The sequence below is a fragment of the Equus przewalskii genome, chromosome 4 (genome assembly GCF_037783145.1).
Source record: "Equus przewalskii isolate Varuska chromosome 4, EquPr2, whole genome shotgun sequence".
NCBI lineage: Eukaryota > Metazoa > Chordata > Mammalia > Perissodactyla > Equidae > Equus > Equus przewalskii.
Window position 1 is genome coordinate 22,552,269 of NC_091834.1, and position 21,168 is coordinate 22,573,436.

Genomic DNA, 21,168 nt, shown 5'->3' on the forward strand with positions numbered 1-21,168 from the left:
CAGTGGCCCTTTGGATTCCCTCCTCTGCCGTGGGGGCCGTCACGGGGGGCTTCAGGCTGCAGGGGCCTACTGTTGTTGCCCACCTAGATGCGCTCTCTCCTTGGGGTCTGCAACGGTGTTATGGGCTTTTCCAGCGGCCAGGGGTGGGATCACTTATATTTGTCGCTCCATTGCTGTCGGCACCCACCAAATCTCACTTGTCCTCTATGGGTCGCAGGAGAGCTATTGGCATCTTCTACAGTCTGTGGTTAGTACACCTAGCTATGCTGCTTTTGCCCTGGGGTCTTCCAGCCTTGTGGCTGGCGGCTGGGTGCCTTCTACTGGTGCTGTGCAGAGGCTTTCCCTAAGGCTTCTGTGAGCCTGTAGGGTTTCCCCCTAGGCTACTAAGCTGGGTCTCTGGAACTCTCTCCAGCCCCAGTCCTCTCCGAGATCTCCGGCAATCCCTAGCCTCACCGGGTGGGCAACGGCAGCTGGGGGTCGCCCCGCCCTCTGGGCTTCTGTCCGGGCCTCTGCCGGGAGCTCTGAATGCTCAGCGTGGCCCCTCTGCTACCGGCAGACAGAGAGTTTTGTCTGCTGCCTGGCGGAGCTCCGGCGCTTCCCCACCGGGTCGCCGGATGCACCTTTGAAAGTTCCCCCGCCCCGGTCCTCTCCGAGATCTCCGGCAATCCCTAGTCCCCCGGGGCGGGCAACGGCAGCTGGGGGTCGCCCCGCCCTCTGGGCTTCTCTCCGGACCTCTGCCGGGAGCCCTGAGTGCTCAGCGTGGCCCCTCTGCTACTGGCAGACAGAGAGTTTTGTCTGCTGCCTGGCGGAGCTCCGGCGCTTCCCCACCGGGTCGCCGGATGCGCCTTTGAAAGTTCCCCCGCCCCGGTCCTCTCCGAGATCTCCGGCAATCCCTAGTCCCCCGGGGCGGGCAACGGCAGCTGGGGGTCGCCCCGCCCTCTGGGCTTCTCTCCGGACCTCTGCCGGGAGCCCTGAGTGCTCAGCGTGGCCCCTCTGCTACTGGCAGACAGAGAGTTTTGTCTGCTGCCTGGCGGAGCTCCGGCGCTTCCCCACCGGGTTGCCGGATGCGCCTTTGAAAGTTCCCCCGCCCCGGTCCTCTCCGAGATCTCCGGCAATCCCTAGTCCCCCGGGGCGGGCAACGGCAGCTGGGGGTCGCCCCGCCCTCTGGGCTTCTCTCCGGGCCTCTGCCGGGAGCCCTGAGTGCTCAGCGTGGCCCCTCTGCTACTGGCAGACAGAGAGTTTTGTCTGCTGCCTGGCGGAGCTCCGGCGCTTCCCCACCGGGTCGCCGGATGCGCCTTTGAAAGTTCCCCCGCCCCGGTCCTCTCCGAGATCTCCGGCAATCCCTAGTCCCCCGGGGCGGGCAACGGCAGCTGGGGGTCGCCCCGCCCTCTGGGCTTCTCTCCGGACCTCTGCCGGGAGCCCTGAGTGCTCAGCGTGGCCCCTCTGCTACTGGCAGACAGAGAGTTTTGTCTGCTGCCTGGCGGAGCTCCGGCGCTTCCCCACCGGGTTGCCGGATGCGCCTTTGAAAGTTCCCCCGCCCCGGTCCTCTCCGAGATCTCCGGCAATCCCTAGTCCCCCGGGGCGGGCAACGGCAGCTGGGGGTCGCCCCGCCCTCTGGGCTTCTCTCCGGGCCTCTGCCGGGAGCCCTGAGTGCTCAGCGTGGCCCCTCTGCTACTGGCAGACAGAGAGTTTTGTCTGCTGCCTGGCGGAGCTCCGGCGCTTCCCCACCGGGTCGCCGGATGCGCCTTTGAAAGTTCCCCCGCCCCGGTCCTCTCCGAGATCTCCGGCAATCCCTAGTCCCCCGGGGCGGGCGTCTCTCTGGGACCCTCCGGGCGCCCCGAGCACCAGGCTGGGTCTCCCCGCCAATGGCGGGGAGAGACTCTCCCCGCGGGCTCAGGTGTGCAACTCCAAAGTTTCCCTCTGCGTTTAGGAGTAATTGCAGGGGGTTTAAGTAGGGTTCTGGTCACCTGTTTCCACCGTCGCTCCTCTGTTGTGTTCTCGCTCCTGCCCTAGATGTGTGTGGATCCTCTGGGGGCGTCCGTTGGAAGAAAGCCGCTTGCGGGTACTAGGCTGCCCGTCGGGGTCGGAGAGTTTTCACCTATTTCCACATCCTCCCGGAGGAAAGTCCGTCCGCCTTCCGATGTATAGTCGCGTGGGTGTCTCAGACGTCCTGAGATGCTGTCTGGATATCCTTTGTCAAGCGATAAGTGTCCAAATAATTGTAGACTCGAAGGGCGAGAGACAAAGAGGACTACTCACGGCGCCATCTTGGAATCTCCTCTGTCTCATCTTGTAATTTAATCATTGAAAACCTTTAGTGCTAGGTATCCCTGATCACTAAACTTATTTATTGATTTATGATTTTCACTGAATTCCATTAGTCTGTTGTGCACTCCCTGCTACAGTTCGTTAATGAAGATGCTAATAAGATCTGAATGAGAACCACTCCTGTCAACAGCTCTGTGTAGAACAAGGCATGATGATTTGGTAACAACGTTTAATTTTTTTGCCCCTATTAAAGTGTGTATATCTAAATCAATTTAAATTAATGTCATAATATTAATATTTCATGAAATAACATATTAAACTATGTAGTCAGATGCTTAAATATATCTGCTGCTGAATCATGCATTAATTTGGGTAATCCCACTTTTAAATATCAACTTGCAAATGTCCAGTATTTCCTTGAGAATGGGCAATTGATATCATGGATAAGTTGTTGTTACTTGTTTGATCTTACTTGTTTGGAATATAATGTAAATTCCACACATCTCAATTAGTGGATGGGCCTTTATTCAAAGTCTAACAGGCTCATCTCCAAATCCAATATCCTTTACACAGAGAGAGACCTTCATTCTAGTCAGCAAGGGGCATACTTGTTGGGGAAGGTCCTCAAGAAGCTGTGACCACCAGTTTGACTCGTGAGCTGGACCCTGGTGATTGGGTGGGTGCCTATTCCCTACCCCCATCCCCTTTCTTTGGAATATGGGCTCTGCTTGCCTTTCTCACTCTTAGAAGCTGCCACAAGGATACAGCTTTATGATAGTAATGTGGTGATGAGAGTGTCTGGACTCAGTAAGTGACCAAACTCAGTTAGGGCCCCTGTGTACATGACTGAGCCCAGTTAAGGTCTCTATATAAACTGTTAAGACTTGGAGGGTGGGGGTAGGAACCTACTCTTGCAGCTGCCCAAAACAAGCCTTGCGAGTAAGTTGTCTTGCTTGTTAAACCTACCAACTACCAACTTGGAGTAAGCTGCCTCTTTCTTCTGCCTTGGTCTTTGGTCTCTTCTGCTCTCCCAGGATGGGAGCTGGTTTCAGACTACACCTGGGAAGCTCCCAGGGAGATTGCCTAGCAACACTGCTGCTTGGCTTGGATTTTACTATCAAATGGCTCTCTTCTTGTCCCACATAACACGGTCAAAATTCCTTCGAAAGACTGAAATCATTATCTTAGTTTATCATTGTGTTTTTTTCTTCTTTCTAGGAATCATATCATAATGACATTCAGAGCTTGAAAAGTTTCATTTTATTAAAGGAAAACTTTATGGCAGCTATATGGCGTTTGCAATTAACAAGTGTTTTCCTTTGTATTTTCTCCTTTGACTTGGCCATGATTCACTGAATTAACTGTGATCTAGATACGCAGGGGGCTGCTACAGAACACAGTGAATCCCTCATCTCTAACAATGTTGACACATACAGTGAACACCAAAATGATGTGCAAGCTGCTGAAGGAATTAAAAATGACGAAATTCTATGATGATTTCATTGAAAGTTGATGTATCTACTTTAATTATTAAAATCTAAAGCTGAAAATATGACTCTCACAATATGAAATAATGTCAGTGTCTTCGGTTATGATCCATCCACAGCTGACTCTTAAATCTATGCCTATATTCAAAGTCTCTCCTCTTCAGGGCATTGAATCTAACTGCTTATTAAATATCTTGGACACTTGGCTGCCTTAAACACATATCTGGAGCAAAACTTAGTGTTTCTTTGACACTTAGAATTTTCACTTCCTTCCATGTTCCCTATTTCAGTGAAAGGAATTATAATTTATCCAGTTGCCCCAAGCCAGGAATTTAAGCATCCTCTTTGACTGCTTCATCTCTTGTCTCTTCCTGTATACTATGCAGTCTACTATAAGATTAAGCTTATCTTTTAAGTCCATTCACATATCACCAGCCACACCATTATCAGTGCAGGTTATTTGGTTGTGCTGGTCAGGATTCTCCAGAGAAAAAGAAGAAACAGAATGTATGAACTATATATGTGGGTGTGTGTGTGTGTATATATATATAGAGAGATTTATTTTAAGGAATTAGCTCATGTGACTATGGAGGCTGGCAAGTCCAAAATCTGCAGGGTGAGTGGGGGTCTAGAGACCCAGAAGAGCTGATGTTTTAGTTGAAGTCCGAAAGCTGTCTGGTAGCAGAATTCTCCCTCCTTGCTTGGGGGAGTCTGTTGATCTATTCAGGCTTCAACTAATTAGGTGAAGCCTATCCACATTATGGAGGGCAATCTGCTTTACCCAAAGTCCCCGGATTTACATGGTAATCTTATCGAAAAACACCCTCACAACAACATCCAGAGTACTGTCTGATTATATATCTGGGCACTATGACACAGATCAGTTGACACAACCATCACATCAGTCATGCTCTCTCTTATTGAAAACTAGAAGGTCAAAACCTTCTGGCAGTTTGCGTACCTCTAAACTACTCTAGTAATTTCCTACCTCTTCTGCAGTTCATTATTAACATTGAATCTACAATGTCCATTCATAAATGTACATCCACTTAGGCTGCTGAGAAAAATCAATAGCTTATCAAAATTTCAAGAATTTAACAATTACTCAATATGCATTGTGCTATGATTTCTTTCATCTTTGATCCTTAGCACTTATAGTTCATTCTGCTTTGAGTATTCTCCTCCCATGTTTATATGAATAAACTTTAATGATACTTCAAAACCAGCTGAGATATCACTTCCTTGAGGAAATCTCTAAACTGCTTAGGTGAAGTTTTGTTCTACGTGTTTCCATAGCAACTTGATTGTTCTCTTTAAAGCCATCAATTATGCTCTTGCATAATTTCTGATTTCCTTTTACCACTCTCCTGTAATTGTTAAGATTCAGGAAGGCAGTTTGTTCTCTGATATATTGTTGTAGCCAATACAAATATATTAGCAATAAAAAATGTACAAATAGATCAATGCAACAGAACAGTGAGCCCAGATATAGAACCACACAATTGGGTCAATTAATCTTTGACAAAGGAGCAAAGGCAACTTAGTGAAGAAAGGATAGTCTTTTCAACAAATGGTACAGGGACAGGGGCTGGCCCCGTGGCCCAGTGGTTAAGTTCGCGCGCTCTGCTGCAGGTGGCCCAGTGTTTCGTTGGTTCGAATCCTGGGCGCGGACATGGCACCGCTCATCAAACCACACTGAGGCAGCGTCCCACATACCACAACTAGAAGGACCCACAACGAAGAATATACAACTATGTACCGGGGGGGGGGGGCTTTGGGGAGAAAAAGGAAAAAATAAAATCTTTAAAAAAAAAGAAAAAAAATGGTACAGGGACAACTGGACATTCACATGCAAAACAGTGAATCTAGACACAGATCTTATTCCTCTCACAAAAATTAACTGAAATTGACTTACAGACCCAAATTTAAAACACAAAACTATAAACTTCTTGTACATAACATAGGAGAAAATCTACATGAATTTGGGCATAGGAGATGACTTTTTAGGTACAACACAAAAAGTATGATCTATGAAAGAAAAAAAATTTAAGTTGAACTTCACTAAAATTAAAAACATCTGGTCTGTGAAAGATTGTTAAGAGAATGGAAAGACAGGTCACAGACTTGTCAAAAATATATGCAAAATGCATATCTGATAAAGGATTTGAATCTGAAATATACAATGAGCGCTTAAAGAACACAATTTAAAAATGAACAAAAGATCTGAACACTTTTCTCACCAAAGAAGATATACAGATGACAAATAAACATATGAAAAGATGTTCAACATCATATATCATTAGGGAATTGCAAATTACAACAATGAAATGCCAACATGCCTATCAGAATGGAAAAATCCAAAACATGGATAACACCAAATACTGGTGGGAATGTGGAGCAGCAGAAACTGATTCATTGTTGTAAGAAGCAAAATTGTGCAACCACTTTGAAAGATAGTTTGGCAGTTTCTTAAAAAGTTAAGCATTGTTTTACTATCCTACAATTGTGCTCCTAGGTATTTAACACAAATGAATTGGAATTTATGTCCACACAAAAATCTGCACATGAATGTTTATAGCAGCTTTATTCATAATTGCCAAAAATTGGAAGCAACAAAGATGTCCTTTAATAGGTAAGTGAATAAAAAAACTATGATATATCCACACAAAGGAATATTATTCAATGTTAAAAAGAAATGCGCTATTGGGGCTGGCCCCATGGCCGAGTGGTTAAGTTTGCGTGCTCCGCTGCAGGCGGACCAGTGTTTCCTTGGTTTGAATCCTGGGCGCAGATATGGCACTGCTCATCAAACCACGCTGAGGCAGCGTCCCACATGCGACAACTAGAAGGACCCACAACGAAGAATATACAACTATGTACCGGGGGCCTTTGGGGAGAAAAAGGAAAAAAATAAAAAAATCTTTAAAAAAAAAAGAAATGAGCTATTAAGCCATGAAAAGACATGGAGAAACCTTAAATGCATATTGCTAACTGAAAGAAGCCAGTCTAAAAAGTGTACACTACTGTATGATTCCAACCACGTAACATTCTGGAAAAAGAAAAACTGTAGCAACAGTAAAAAGATGAATGATTTCCAGGGATGTGGATAGGCGAGAGGGATGAAAAGGTAGAGCTCAAGAGGATTTTACAACCACTTTGTATGCTATTGAGATGGTGGATATATGCCATTTGAGAAGAAACCATTGAATGTACAACAGACACTATGAATCCTAATGTATACTATGGACTTTAGTTAATAATAAATAACGATATTGATTCATCTATTGTCACGAATGTACCACACCAATACAAGATGTTAATAATAGGAGAATCTATGTCCATGTGGAGAGGGGGTATGTGGTAAATTTTCATACTTTCTGCTTAACGTTTCTGTCAATCTAAAACGGCACTAAAAAAGAAGGTTTATTAATTCAAATAAACAAATATAAAAAGATTAAATCCAGCCTTTATACGAAAGTCTGAGATGAAGGGAGGAAATCCAGCTGTAGTCTATTTATATGAGACAGAACAAAAACAAATGGAGATTGAGTGCAAAAAGATAGAAAAATAAATTGCTTCAGGTATATACTGATAAAAAAATGTCAGAACAAGATCAATGTAAAGTTAAGAAAATTATTTGGAATAATGAAGATCATTAAAGAATAATAAAAAGAAAATTTATCAAAACACAAAAATCCTGATAAGCTACGTACTATCTAATTAAAATTTATAAATAAACATCAACAGAATTACAAGGAGAAATTGACAAATCGCCCATCATTATGAGAGATTTTTAAAATAGATACATTTCTAACTGGAAACAGGAAAAACAGGAAAGAATGAGATTAGCAAGGATTTGAGTGTCACTATTGGCATTTTCCTTTTACATACATAACCAATTTTAACCAAAAAAATCATCACATGAAAAGATACAGATTAAGTTCCCAAAATATGAAATAAAATAAAATACAGAACATATTTTGCTAACGATGCAATAAAATTAGAACTCAGTAAAAATGAGACAAATTAAAAAAAATATTTTTGAAAGTTTGTCATTCTTAAGAGAAAGAACACTTGAGTGACCTCAAGAAATAAAATGTATACTATATTGTGGATTTTTAGATAAAACTGTGTATAAGGAAATATATATATTAAATTTCATATATTAGTAAAGTAGAAGAACATTGGTTAACAATTTAACTTAAAAAGTTAAGAAAGTAACTACACAAACACATAATTTAAGCTTAGAAAAATAATGTTAAAATTGATAAAATAGAAAATAAAAGATTAAAACCAAATGCTAAGCTTTGGATAACACTTTAAAATAACAATATTAGTAAAGATTATAGAATAAAAATAAATAAACCATAAAAGATCAATAGAATGAAAAACATTAAAATTATCAATAAAATGAAATTGTTATGATCATGCTGAAATACTATAAACCACTTAATGTCATTAATTAGAAATTATGGATAAGTAGACAGTGTTCTAGAAAGGTAAAAATGATCAAAATGTATTCATGCAGAAATAGAAAACATGAATGGATCTATACTTATTTTTGTAATATGAGTCAAATTTTCGTAGTCAACCTGTCATACAAGATGTTGCAGACAACAGAAAAGGAAGGAAATATTTCTGATTCATTTCATTATGCCAGTATAACTTTGACACCAAACTTTCAAGGATAATTCCAGAAAGAAAAACTATAAGCAAATTTTTATTTATAAATTACATACAAATAATTTAGATAAAATATCAATATGACAATGAATTAATAAAAAATGCAGTGATACAATAGTGTTTATCACAAGACTGTAAAGATAATTCAACATTAGCAGATCAACATAATTACTGCTTAACGTTGAAAAATGTGACTGTATCAAGAGATACACAAACCATATTTGTAAAATTCAGCACATATTCACACAAATGTTCCTATAAGACTAGGAACATTTTTAATGTACTATAAGTATCTCAAGGTATAACAAATACAATATTTAATGATCAAAACAATTTATCTTCTGTTAGAAACAATAAAATGCTTATTTTCATTGCAATAATTAAATTTTCTACTAGAAGTACTAAAGAGCAAATACTATAAGAAATAAGAAATATGCGATATATAGACTGACTAGAAATAAACACAATGTTCATTATTCGGAGATGGTTTGATGGTTTGTATTTGGAAAATTCAACAGACTATAGGCTAATGATTAGAATCCAGAAGTTTATCAATGTTGCTGAATACAAAATCATAATACAAAAATCAATAATATTCCTATAAATAAGGAAACTGATAAAAACATATTTTTTTAAATAATACCATTCACAGTAGAAGGAAATTACAAGGCATGGAAATAAATCTAACAAAAGGTTTGAAAGACCTTCATAAAGCAATTATAAAACATTGAAAGTCTTCAAAGAAGAATTACATTAGATAGACTACTGTGGCAGTTGCATTTGGAAAAGGTAATATCACAATGAATGGCAATACTTCCTCAGTTCATCTGTAAGTCAACTGCAATTTTAGTCAATATCCTAATAGTTTTTTTTATTATTATTTTGACACAATGATTTTACAACAATTACCAATGAATAAATGGTAAAGAATCCCCAAGGCAAAGTTGAGGAAGAACAATGATGGCGAACTCACATAGAGAAAAGCCAAACTTGTCTAAACGTATGGTGATTACGAGAGTAAGAAGATGCTAGGGTGAAGTCATATAAGACAAGTGAATCCAGTAGCTGCCTAGAAACAAACTCAGGAATAAATATATTTAAAAATACGGTGGCATTAAAGCCTGTAAAAGGAAAGATAGATTACTAAATGAATGAGGCTTTAATTGGCATTCCACGTGGAAAAACAAGTATGAAATCAGAATTCCATAACAACCTATTCTTACCAAAATATCAGGTGGGTTAAAACCCATAATGTAGGAAAATATGTATTTGACTCTGGGGTAGAAAAGGACAGAAAAAGAACAAAATACAAAGGAACTATATATCAACTTCACTTCAGAGAAAGGCCATCTATTTGTGTGTGTTTGTGTGAATGTGTATGTGTGTGTGAGGAAGATTCGCCCAGAGCTAACATCTGTTGCCAATCCTTCTCTTTTTGCTTGAGGAAGATTGTCTCCGAGCTAACATCTGTGCCAGTCTTTCTCTATTTTATGTGGGATGCCACCACAGTGTAGCCTGACAAGCGATGCCAGGTCTGCGCCGAGATTCAAACCTGACAACACTAGGCTGCTGAAGCAGAGCACAAGAATTTAACCACTGTGTCCCCGGGCCGGCCCCGAAGACCATCTGGTAAAAATGGGGAAAACATCACAAAGTAAAAGGAAGAAGAAATCTGCAGTAAAATAATTGCCATCATTTAAACATTGGAAGATTTAATATAAAGCCCTTCCTACTCAGCTTCTCTTACAATTCAGATGCCTGGTATCACTTTGGACCCATTTTACATGTCAAACATTGATAGGAGCAGATGAGAACTATCCTTTTATGAGGTTGAGAATCCACACTGCCAATTGTCTTGACAATGCCGAGGAAGTATCAGGAGAAATTTTCATTCTAATTGCCTTGTCAGGTTTCCTACAGTAAAGAATAAAGTGAAACAATTTCATGCAGGTGTCTTACCTTCTCGCAGCTCTCCTCATTCTTAGTTTATCCTTCTGGTCCATGTAGACATTGGAGTCACCTTCCCTCCAGTACAAACTACTATAGCAGTGTCATTGGCCCTATTATAATAATAGGTTTAAACTCCACTAAAGACACATTAACACGCCTGTCACCTGCTTACTAAAACTGGAATGCTTTTATGACGTAAAGTAATTTTTGTGCTGGATCTTTAAAAAGTAAGTAGATTAGACTGCACGGACATGGTGCTTTAAAGAAGCAGTGTCTTTGTGGGCATGAAACCTGGATACTCCTCAAGATGATATAGCCAAGACCGGTGACTTACCCTGCAGCTTTTTTTTTCCTGACTATCCCAAATCTCCATCTCTGAACCACCAGTCTAATTTAGTCCCCTGTAACCGACTTTAGCTCAGCAGTCATCTATGATTTTTTTTGCTGTGTATGCAAATAGTGCAAGTTTCCATTATTCTGCCGCAAACTTTCTGTTTTCAGGAAACAGGGCACAGAAGGTTTCCTATTTCCACTTGTCCTGCACTGTTGCCTTTTGCTCTCATTAATTACAAACGTTCTCCCTCACCAATATCAATAAGGACCACAACTCCTTAGAGCACGTCAGTTTCTGCTACACACCAGGCTTCTTGATTCCTGCTTATACCACCTTAGCCGCTTGTAAACATTTCAAAATTGTATAATTTGTTATTTTATTTTATTTTTACTTTTTGCAACACTTGGATTTGTATCCAATATATAGATAATTTAGTTAAAAGGCAAATATTCTGAAAGTTATCTTGCCTTGAGATAAAAGGAATTTGTCTCAGAAGTATCGTGTCAGATGCCCCTCTGAATTCCGGAGTAGGACTACTGCTTTTCTCATAGCTACCATGCTACTACTCTTGTGGAATTTAGATTGACAGGCCTTCTTTCAGTGGACTGAAGTTGTTTCTGATAATTTGCTTTTATTTATTTATTCATTTAATTAACAAAAATTCATCAGTCTATATTTTACAGCACTGACCTTTCTTAATATCTTGAAAATTGGGTCTGTATTTCCTTAGACTACATCATCCAGTGTCACTCCCTTTTTGCAGATTCTCAAAAGATCTCATTGAACCTGCTCAATAATCTAATTTGTGACATAGTATTTTTAGGAAAAGAGAAATTTTCTTTTTAAGTTTGATTGTAAAATCTAATAAATCAATGTACTAATGCTTGCAATATATTTTACTTCTCGATGTATTGTCTTAAAGTGTATATTCGTAAGCTTCACTTTAATTCATTCAAAACATATTTTAAGAGTTTAGTTGAAACTCACCATAATTTATAAAACAAAGTTATGTACTTTTGAATAATAATTCAGAGCCAAATAGATTTTATGGAAATTATAATTTTAGGTGATAGCTATCATTTCATTATTTTTATTTTGGATCAGGAATCAGATACCCTCACTACATTTCTTCCAAGATTTATGAAAGTGTCTCTCTCTTCTTACTTAAAATACAAATGAAAGATAAACATATTGCTCTCTCTGTTGAGACAATAAAAAAAAGTTAACTTGGAAACATGATTCAAATAATTGATCTGCAGATCAAACTAGTAAGGTGGGGGGTACAATAATGAGTTTGAAAGAAAAACTGATCACATGGATTTGCATGTTAAATAGAATTCCTTTTCCAAATGAATTTGATTTGGTCAACAAAGCTTGAACAATCAGTTTCCTAGCAAATGACATTGTCCTGAGATTGCCAAATAAATTATTTTCAGCAAAGTATACAGCATTCAGTATTTTGGCATTCAGGATAACTTGTAGTAAATAGTCAATGTAGTTAATGCCTGAACATTCGATCAATTATTTACTTTATATATTTTATATGGTTTATAATCATAAATCCATCAAGTTTGCCATATATTTGCTCTGTTGTCTGTCTTTGCCATCATTGCATCACCCTGAAGATGGCAATACGCCATCTGCCAGGGAATACTGCTCCTTTACATTTTGACATCATTTAACCTATTAAATTTCACCATCTTTTCAGTAGATACGACTCTCCTGATATAAAAGTTGAATGTGAGTAAGGCAAAGCCCATGTTGGCTCCTCCGTGGGACTGTTTCATTTCATTTCATTTATTTCATATTAAGTGAGTCATTCACGAGGAGGCCTGGTAGTAACCAAGTCAACTAGAAAGACGCGTGCTTTATGATAATTGATCATCCTTTACTTACACTATTTTTAATACATTTTAGGATGACTTTCCAATTTCAGTTGAACTCAAGACTATCTGAAATGATCCTAATAAAAGAAGATCTGCCTGCCAAAGAGCAGGAATCACAATGCCAACACCTGTGGTGCTCATCTTTCTTAAAAGCTACAAAAATACGTTTCCTACTGTGACATTCAATATACCGAAGAGGTTCTCTGGAAATCACCCCTGCATTATGTCTTTGTAATTACTGTTTTCTGTCTGATGACTCTTATGCAAACTGTGAGACCTTAAATTATGGATCTGGGAGAGTTATAAGAACATAACTAGCTGCCGTTCACTCGGCTGTGCCTGTCAGCCCTTGCTCTCCAGGTAGGCCCTGTGACAGCTATCCACCTGTCGTCTGTACTCATTTTCAGTGAGATGATCAAAATTTAACTTACAGGACCTTGTGGTGAATTTTTCACTTAACAAGTGTTGAGCATCGTCGGCAGGCAAGATACTGTATACAGCAGCACTCAGGAGACATAATCTTTGCCCTTAAAACTTTCATTTTTCAGGAAGAAATAGCTAAGCATAAAATATCACCTCTATTTTCATTTTATGGTCTGAAAGTTTTGATTATATAATTGTATCTGAACAGGCATTAGCAAACACACATTTTGTCCCATATGTATTTAACAAACTATTGGATACATAACAGGAGCTCAATCAAAAAAGAATGCAATGCCATAGAATGGCTCGAAAACGCTTTCCAGAAGTATAAGTCAGAAAGGAAATTTCCTTATAGAAGTGAAGTAAGAATGGAAGGTAAAAGTTGAAGCTTTCAAAACTGCAAGAAATTTTTCTTCAATTGTCATTTGTTAAGTTTCAATACAGGTGCCACCTACTGTGCTCAGCACTGGCTTTCTAGTTTGGTAATATGGACTTAATGGATGAATTATCTTACATTCCTGAGATTTAGTCCCATTGCACAGTAAGGGAGCAGACAAATGTTACTTTTATTAATCAAAGATTGGGCCTTTATATGAATGAACATTAATTCTCCAGCAGAGTAAAACCTTGGGCAGGTGAACATGGAGCAGGGTGCAAGGAAGCAGTCAAACAGTCGGGTACATCAATGAAATCAACGCTGGCCAACAAATGGGGTGGCAGAGTCCACAGAAGGCCATGCTTACCAGCCAGAGACCTGCTAGCCCAGTCATTCTCAACCATAGCTGACAATTAGATTCACTAGGAGGACTTCCAAAATATACATTGAACATTCACAGAACCCTCCCCAAACCATTTAAAAAAGAATAGCAGGACAAGGAGTTTTGCAGGTCATTCTAATATGAGCTGGAATTGAGAACTTTGGGTCCACACCTGTGCATCCTGAACTTTAAGATGCATGTGTTAAAATGCAGAAGCTGATTTAATTGACCTGGAATGGTGCCTGAGGTTCTACATTCTAACAAACAGCCAGGTTAAGACCAAGATTGCTAGTCTTCGGACAGCTTGTGATGTGTAAGAAATGCAGGATTTGGGGCCACATCATAGACCTATTGAATCAAAATCTGCATTTTAACAGCATCTCCACGTGATTTGAATGAACATTAAATTTTGAGAAATGCTCCTAAAAAATACAATTTTTTCCTAAATGAGGAAATGATACTTGGTACAACTTAGATGGCAGATAATAGTCTCCTTTCACTTCAATTAAATTCGTTTAACCCCAACAAATTCCAGATCCTAAAATTAGACACATATACAATTAAGCCTATAGCAGTGGTTCTCAAAGTGTGGTCCGAAGGCAGGCATCATTACATCACCTGGGAAGATGTTAGAAATGCAAATTCTTGTGACTTATCCAGACCTACTAGGGGTGGGACACAACAATGTTTATTTAACATGTTCTCCGGGTGATTCTGAAGCTGCATACTCAGATTTCAGAACCACTAGCTCATAAAATTATTGTCATGCTGTAACTACTTGGAATGTAGAAGTTAAAAATATTTTTTTAAGACACAAGAACTAAACTCATATATTGACTTTAATTGTCTTAAAATTAGATAAAAGAAATTCAAGAAACAATGGTATATGAATAGCAGTATTGGAAAATGAGATGGAGCATCATCAGTAAATCAGCTACTTTAAGGAACTCCGAGATGGTAGGAAACAGATGAGAATGAATCACGAAACACACACACGTGTATGCATGTACCCGCATACACTGAAGTCGAGATCAAAATGAAGCCCAGAGAAATTCCAGAGTGAATAAAGAAAGTTTAGGGAACTCTGTGATAATCTGTAGAATAATTAAGGATATTTATTCCTAGTTGCAGAACCAGTTGGCACACTCTTCCCATTCTCCTTAAAATAAGCTAAAGAATGAAGATTGAATAGATAAAATAATTCTGAAATTTCTCATCTAAATAGTTAATGAACTACTGAGGAGGGCTTATGAAGTTAGGACATTGTCGATCTAAATAAGAGGAACAGGTATTGAGTTAATTCTGAACTTTATGATCCACTACAGATGTCAAAAAATACCAAAGTAACCAAGTTGGTCCAAGAAATAGGGTTGCGTTATGACTACGGCACTTGTGAGCCATTTTCTTCACAAAAACACATTAAAATTATGCTTTGTGATTGTATTGTTATATCTCTCTCTATATAGATCCATATATCTATATCTACTTATCTATCAATCTATGTACATTCATGACTTTGGATTTGGCAAAGATTCCAAATTGAACTTCATTAAAATTTTAAAAGTTTTTGCTTCAAAGAAGGTGAACAGAGAGCTCATAGAAGAGGAGAAAATATTTGCAAATCCTATATTTGATAAGGAACTTGGATCCAGAATATATAATGAACTCTTGCAACTCAATAATAAAAAGACAAATATCCTAATTAAAAACCATAGGCAAAGAACTCAAATAGGCATTTCTCCAAGAAAGATACATGAATGGCCAATAAGCAGGTGAAAAGATGCTCCACATCATTAGCCATTAGGGAAATGCAAATCAAAACCACAATGCGATACCACTTCTCATAAACCAGAATGACTAGAATGAAAAAGATAAAGGCAGTGTTGGAGAGGACAAGGAGACATTGGAACCCTCATACATTGCTGATGCCGTTGTGAAGTGGTATAGCTACTTTGAAAAAGTTTGTGGCAGTTTTCTCAAATGATTAAACACAGAGTTATCAAATGACCTAGGAATTTTCCTCCTAGATAGACACCAAAAATAAATGAAAATATTAGCCCATAGAAAAGTCTATACATGAATGTTTAGAATGGCATTATTTATAATAGCCTAAAGGGGGAAACTAACTAACTGTGCATCAACTAACAAAATGATAAACAAAATTCGGTATAGCCATACAATGGAATAGGGTTGGGCCAAACAAAGCAATGAAGTGCTGATATATGCTACAACATGGACAATCTTAAAAATATTATGCTAAGTGAAAGACGCTAGTCACAAAAGACCACATATTATATAATCCCATTCATCTGAAATCCCATAATAGGGAAATAGAGAGAGAGAGAAAGTAGACCAGTGGTTGCTTAGCACTGAGAGGTGGGAGGATAAGAGAGTGATGACTAAAGGGTAGCAGTTACACTTTGAGGTAATGAAAATATTAAAATTTATATTTAAATAAAATACTTAAAAATCCCCATATCTGTACTAAAACCCAGTGAATCGTACATGGGTAAATTGTATAGTATATGAATTACATCTCAATAAAGTTGTTTAAAAAATGTTTACTCAAGAATATTCACAAGTAAAAAATACATCCAAATGAATGAAAAACTGTGATCCAGATCTGACACCAAAGTATTGAGGGTAACAAAACTAGCAGCTCTACAAACATGAGACAAATATAAAGAAGGCATTGTTCAGGCTAACGGGCAAGACAACAGAAAGAACTGACATCTTAGTACAGCACTTGGGGGAAAAAATAAATGGAAAACTAGGAAACCAGATTTATTTGGAAAAAAAATGAGGTGAAGTGTATACACTGACTGTTTTCAATAAGAATTCTAGAATGATTTAGTACTTCAACATATTTGAATGTAGATTTGATTTAGAGGTAAACATAAAATAATTAAACTGCTAAAAAAAATTCCAAGAAAAAAATCAGCACTTCTAGATGAGCATTCTAGAAAATACCCGGCCAGTATTCTCCAAAAGTGTAAAGACCATGGAAAACAAGGAAAGAAACATGGAGTCTCATAGATTAAAGCAGACTAGAAAGGATTAGTTCCTGGGAAAAAAAAAAACGTATTGAAGGAAAAACTGGTGAAATCCACAGAGTCTGGAGTTCTCTTAATAGCATTGAACCAATGTTAATTTCGTACTTTTGAGAAGAGTGCCATAGTTATGTAACTTACTGACCTTGAGGGAATGTCATCAGGCAGAGTTTCTCAAACAGTGCCCACATTTTGGGCCAGATCATTCTTTGTTGGGGGAAGCTGTGTTGTGCACTGTAGGACGTTTGGCAGCATCCCAGGCCTCTACCCAGTACACGTAAATAGCATCCTAAGCTACTCCATCAACCCAGATTAGAGAATTTCTCTAACATCCCTGGGGTGGGTGAGGGGGCAGCAAAGTTGTCTCTAATTGGGAACCACAGATTACATTCATCTCTAATGTCAACTAACTAAAATAAATCCCTTATCTCTTGGTGGTGTGAGAAGGAGAAGAAACAGACTTGTTCAATGTCTATGAAAATCACTTTTCACTAATCAACATGTTGATATACCAGTGAAGGTATCTTTAGAGGTGATTAACTTACGGCTGCCTGTAGCTCACCAGCAGAAAGATTGTGGTTTTTCAAAGGGTGTTTAACCACAAACCAAAATGACAGCCACTGGATTGTATTACAAATAGGGTGTGAGAAACTCTGTAGACATCAGGAAGAAAAAATACATTTTAAGAAATCTCTACTCAGTTGCATTAACTAACTGTCCACCCTGATGATGGTGATAATACCATTTTAAGGGGCTTCTTAGCTATAAAAATTATTGCTATCATTATCAAGAATGTCTTACTGAGAAGGAAATTACAGCACAGGAATTTCTTTTTGTTTTCAAAATCATAGAGAAAGGGATCATTACTTAAATAAGGAATCTGGAGGAAATGAAAATGAATCAGTGAGTAGGAAGTATCATGGATCTCATTCTCCAGGACCCCTTGACTGATAGCACCCCTTCCACCTGAAAAATTGGCCCCTCTTGGAACTGAGGAAACCTTAAGAAGCCTTTTCATTAAAAACCCCTTTTAGTGTCCCCAACATTCACCTGTTCGCCTCTCAGATCCGGAAAGAACCTGGTGCTTGCTCTTGGATTTGGTACGTGCTTTACCAGCCTCCACTTTCTGTACATCTACTGGCTAGCCCAGGAGGGACCTTCTACACATGCTTTTGAGGAAGATGTTCCGGAGAACAGAGTGTTTCACACCTCCTTGAACAGGCCTCCAAACTCAATCTCTATGATCAATTACCCACTAGCCTTCAAACACTGTTTTTGTAATCAGGTGCTTTCAACTTTAGCTGGAAGTGTGAGTTACTTTACTATAAAAATGTAAAAAAGAGAAATTACATTAACGTTCAAAGAGAAGAAAATCTATATATGAATGCATGAAAGCTTAAAATTACAGGAGAGTCTTCATAAAATCCAAGTTGTCACTGCTAAAATATAAATTGTGATCTACTGTCACCATTTCCTTAAGAAGCAAATTGCAGAAAGTAACATTAACAACCATTCTATAACAAAGCATGCATTGCATTGGCTGAAACAAAAACTAGTTATTTATTTTTCCTTAAAGAGCATTCAAGTGAGTTATGTTCATTTTTTATGATAATGAAAGAGAGTGACCTTCTGTCAGTACCCTGTCTGCAATTTTTATGAACTGCAGGAACTATTATACTTTCTCCCTCTTAAATGTCAAGTACAAAAACAGAGATGACACTGCTGGTGGGGATGGAAAATGGTACAGACACTGCAGAGAAGAGTTCGGTAGTTCCTCAAAAAGTTAAACAGAGTTACCACATGACCCAGAAATTCTACACTAGCTATACACTCAAGAGAAATGAAAATATTTGTTCACACAAAATTTTATATGTGAACGTTTATAGCAGCAGTATTCATAATAGCCTAAAGGTGGAAACCACCCAACGGTCCATCAACAGGCAAAGGATAAACAAAATGTGGTATATCCATACAATGGTATAGTGTTGGACCATAAAAAGGAATGAAGAGCTGCCACATGCTGCAACACGAATGGATCTTGAAGATTTTATGCTTAGTGAAAGAAGCCAGTCTCAAAAGACTATATATAATTCTATTTATAAGAAAGTCCACAATAGGGAAACCTATATATAAAGAGAAGGTAGATTAGTGGTCATTAAGGGCTGCTGGAAGGGAAGGTGAATGGTAAGGTGGCCGCTATATGGTACAGACGTTCTTTTTGAAGCTATGAAAATGTTTTCCAACTGACTACAGTGATAGATGCACATAGCTGTGAATGTCCTAAAAGCTACAGAACTGTACACTTGAAATGGGTGAAACGTATGGTATGTGGATGATATCGCAGTACAGATGTTGAGAGAGAGAAGGAGAAACTGAGCTCCTACAGCCCTCTCCAGAGACAAACTCTTGGTACCAGCGGTGGGAAGAACACAGGCTCTAGATAACCTTGCGCACGAAGGCTGCCGCTGCGCAGACCTGACGCACGGGGCCCGGATGTGGAGGGTTCGCGAGCGCCAACGCCCGCGCTCTTCCCTTGCACCCAGCTGCCAACGGTCACCTCAGCCTTGGGCGCTTTGCCTGCGGCCATGTCCAGCGACATCAAGAACTTCTAGAGGCCTGATTCCTAGACACTCCACACACTCCACTCCAGGCCACCCGCTCCCATGGGCAGTTACCTGACCACTCCCAACTCCGCGCCGCCACCTCTCGCCCAGGGGCGCCGGACGCCGAGGTCCCGGCCCGCCCCGGCCCAGGACGGCTTGCGGCGCCTCCACAGTGGGCGCTGCTTCCGTACCGGACCCTTCCCCGAGATGCCGCCAGACTGGGACCCCGCCAAACCCCAGAGGATCGTCCCTGAGGCCTGGAGGCGTCTTCCTCCCAAGCTGCCCCCCAAGACCATCATGGGGCCGGATCTTTCCGGTGCATGGGAGAGCTACATGAAACGGTGGCTTTGGAGTGCCCGGCACCCAAGACGGATCTGGAGCCCCGTGACCATCAAGATCACGCCTCCTGAACGGAGTGGGAGCCCCGGGGCGTCCTCTGGTCCGGGAGTCCGCTCTGCAGGCCGTCCACCCTCCGAGGAGCGCCCAAACCCCTGTGCCAAGGAGACCGTGCTGAGGGCACTTAGCCAATGCAAGAAGGGGAACAGGAAGTTTGATGGGCCGCTCTGGTTTGAGATTCCAGAGAGCACAACGAGCAGGGGGCGGAACAAAGAGCCCAAGCCATCGGCCTTCAAGCCCCTGATCAAAAATGGAGTGGTCCCTTCCTTTGTGCCCAGGCCAGGTCCTCTGAACAGAAGCCTCCTCTCCTGCAACTACAACGTCTGCAAGGAGAACGCTGATCCCAGGCTTGATGTTCTGTCTGTCGCCCCCCCTACTGCCGGGACAGGTCAGTGCATGCCACAAATCCTCAGCTAGAGATCTGGGAGAAGATGCAGCTCTCCTGGGGTCTCAGGCCGACCTCCAGTGCACAAGAGCGGTGCCAGTAGGGTCTAATTCGCTCCTGAGGATGCCCATCCTGCTGACCCCTTTGACTCTTAAGAGTCAGGGCCCTGCTCCCCACCTCCTGAGACTCAAACCTACATATCTGCTCTCATCTTACTGACCCAAGCATGGGACCCCGACATAGTATCGCTACAGCCCGCAGACCTGCCAACCCCCAAGACTGCCTGTCCTTCTAGAGCCCTCACGGAAGATCGTTGATGTCAAAACCCTTGCCTCCCCTGCCTGCCCACTCCTTCCTGCCTTTCCCCTTGCTTTTCCGGAAGGCATGCTTCTTCCCCACCTCCCTGTTAGCCCAGTTTGCATAGTTCAATATTTGATCTCATTAAAAACAATATTGATATTCAAAAAGGAGCTTTTCATGCAAAAATAAAGGGAAAGTGTGTTCCAGAGGAGCAAGAGCAAGGGCAGAGACTCTACATTGGGAACAATTTTTATTTGTTTGAGATCCGCATAGAAGTCCAGTATAGCTGGAGAGTAGTGCAGGAGAAGATAATAGGAGGTTAGAGACAGACTCTGATGGAGTAACACAAGGCATTGGGGCCATGGCGAAGAGTATGAGTTTTATTCTAAGAATCATGGGTTTTAGGTGAGAAAACACTAATCAGGTTGATATTTTTAAACAAATCATTCTGGTTCTTGTGTGGAGAGTGGATTATCCAGAGGGAGTAATTGAAACAGAAAAAGAGAAGCTCAATACTGTATTTGAAGCAGGAGTTGAGAGTGGTTTGGTTTGAAAGGGAAGTGATGCATATGAAAGATGCACATGAACTTAGGGTATGTTTTGAAGGTGGTTATCATGGGACTCATTAGGACACTGGATGATAGC

General features: G+C 40.4%; 1 protein-coding gene across 1 annotated transcript; it reads left to right on the forward strand.

The window, feature by feature from the left end:
• Positions 1-19,340: 19,340 nt before the first annotated feature.
• POM121L12 (POM121 transmembrane nucleoporin like 12) lies at positions 19,341-20,690 on the forward strand. The gene has a single exon (XM_008507049.2). It carries the CDS (start codon positions 19,503-19,505, stop codon positions 20,253-20,255), a length of 753 nt encoding a protein of 250 aa, XP_008505271.2. The 5' UTR covers positions 19,341-19,502; the 3' UTR covers positions 20,256-20,690.
• The last annotated feature ends 478 nt before the right edge of the window (positions 20,691-21,168 follow it).

Coding starts and splice junctions, on each gene's coding strand:
- POM121L12 (XM_008507049.2), top strand. CDS start 19,503: ATGGGCAGTTACCTGACCACTCCCAACTCCGCGCCGCCACCTCTCGCC.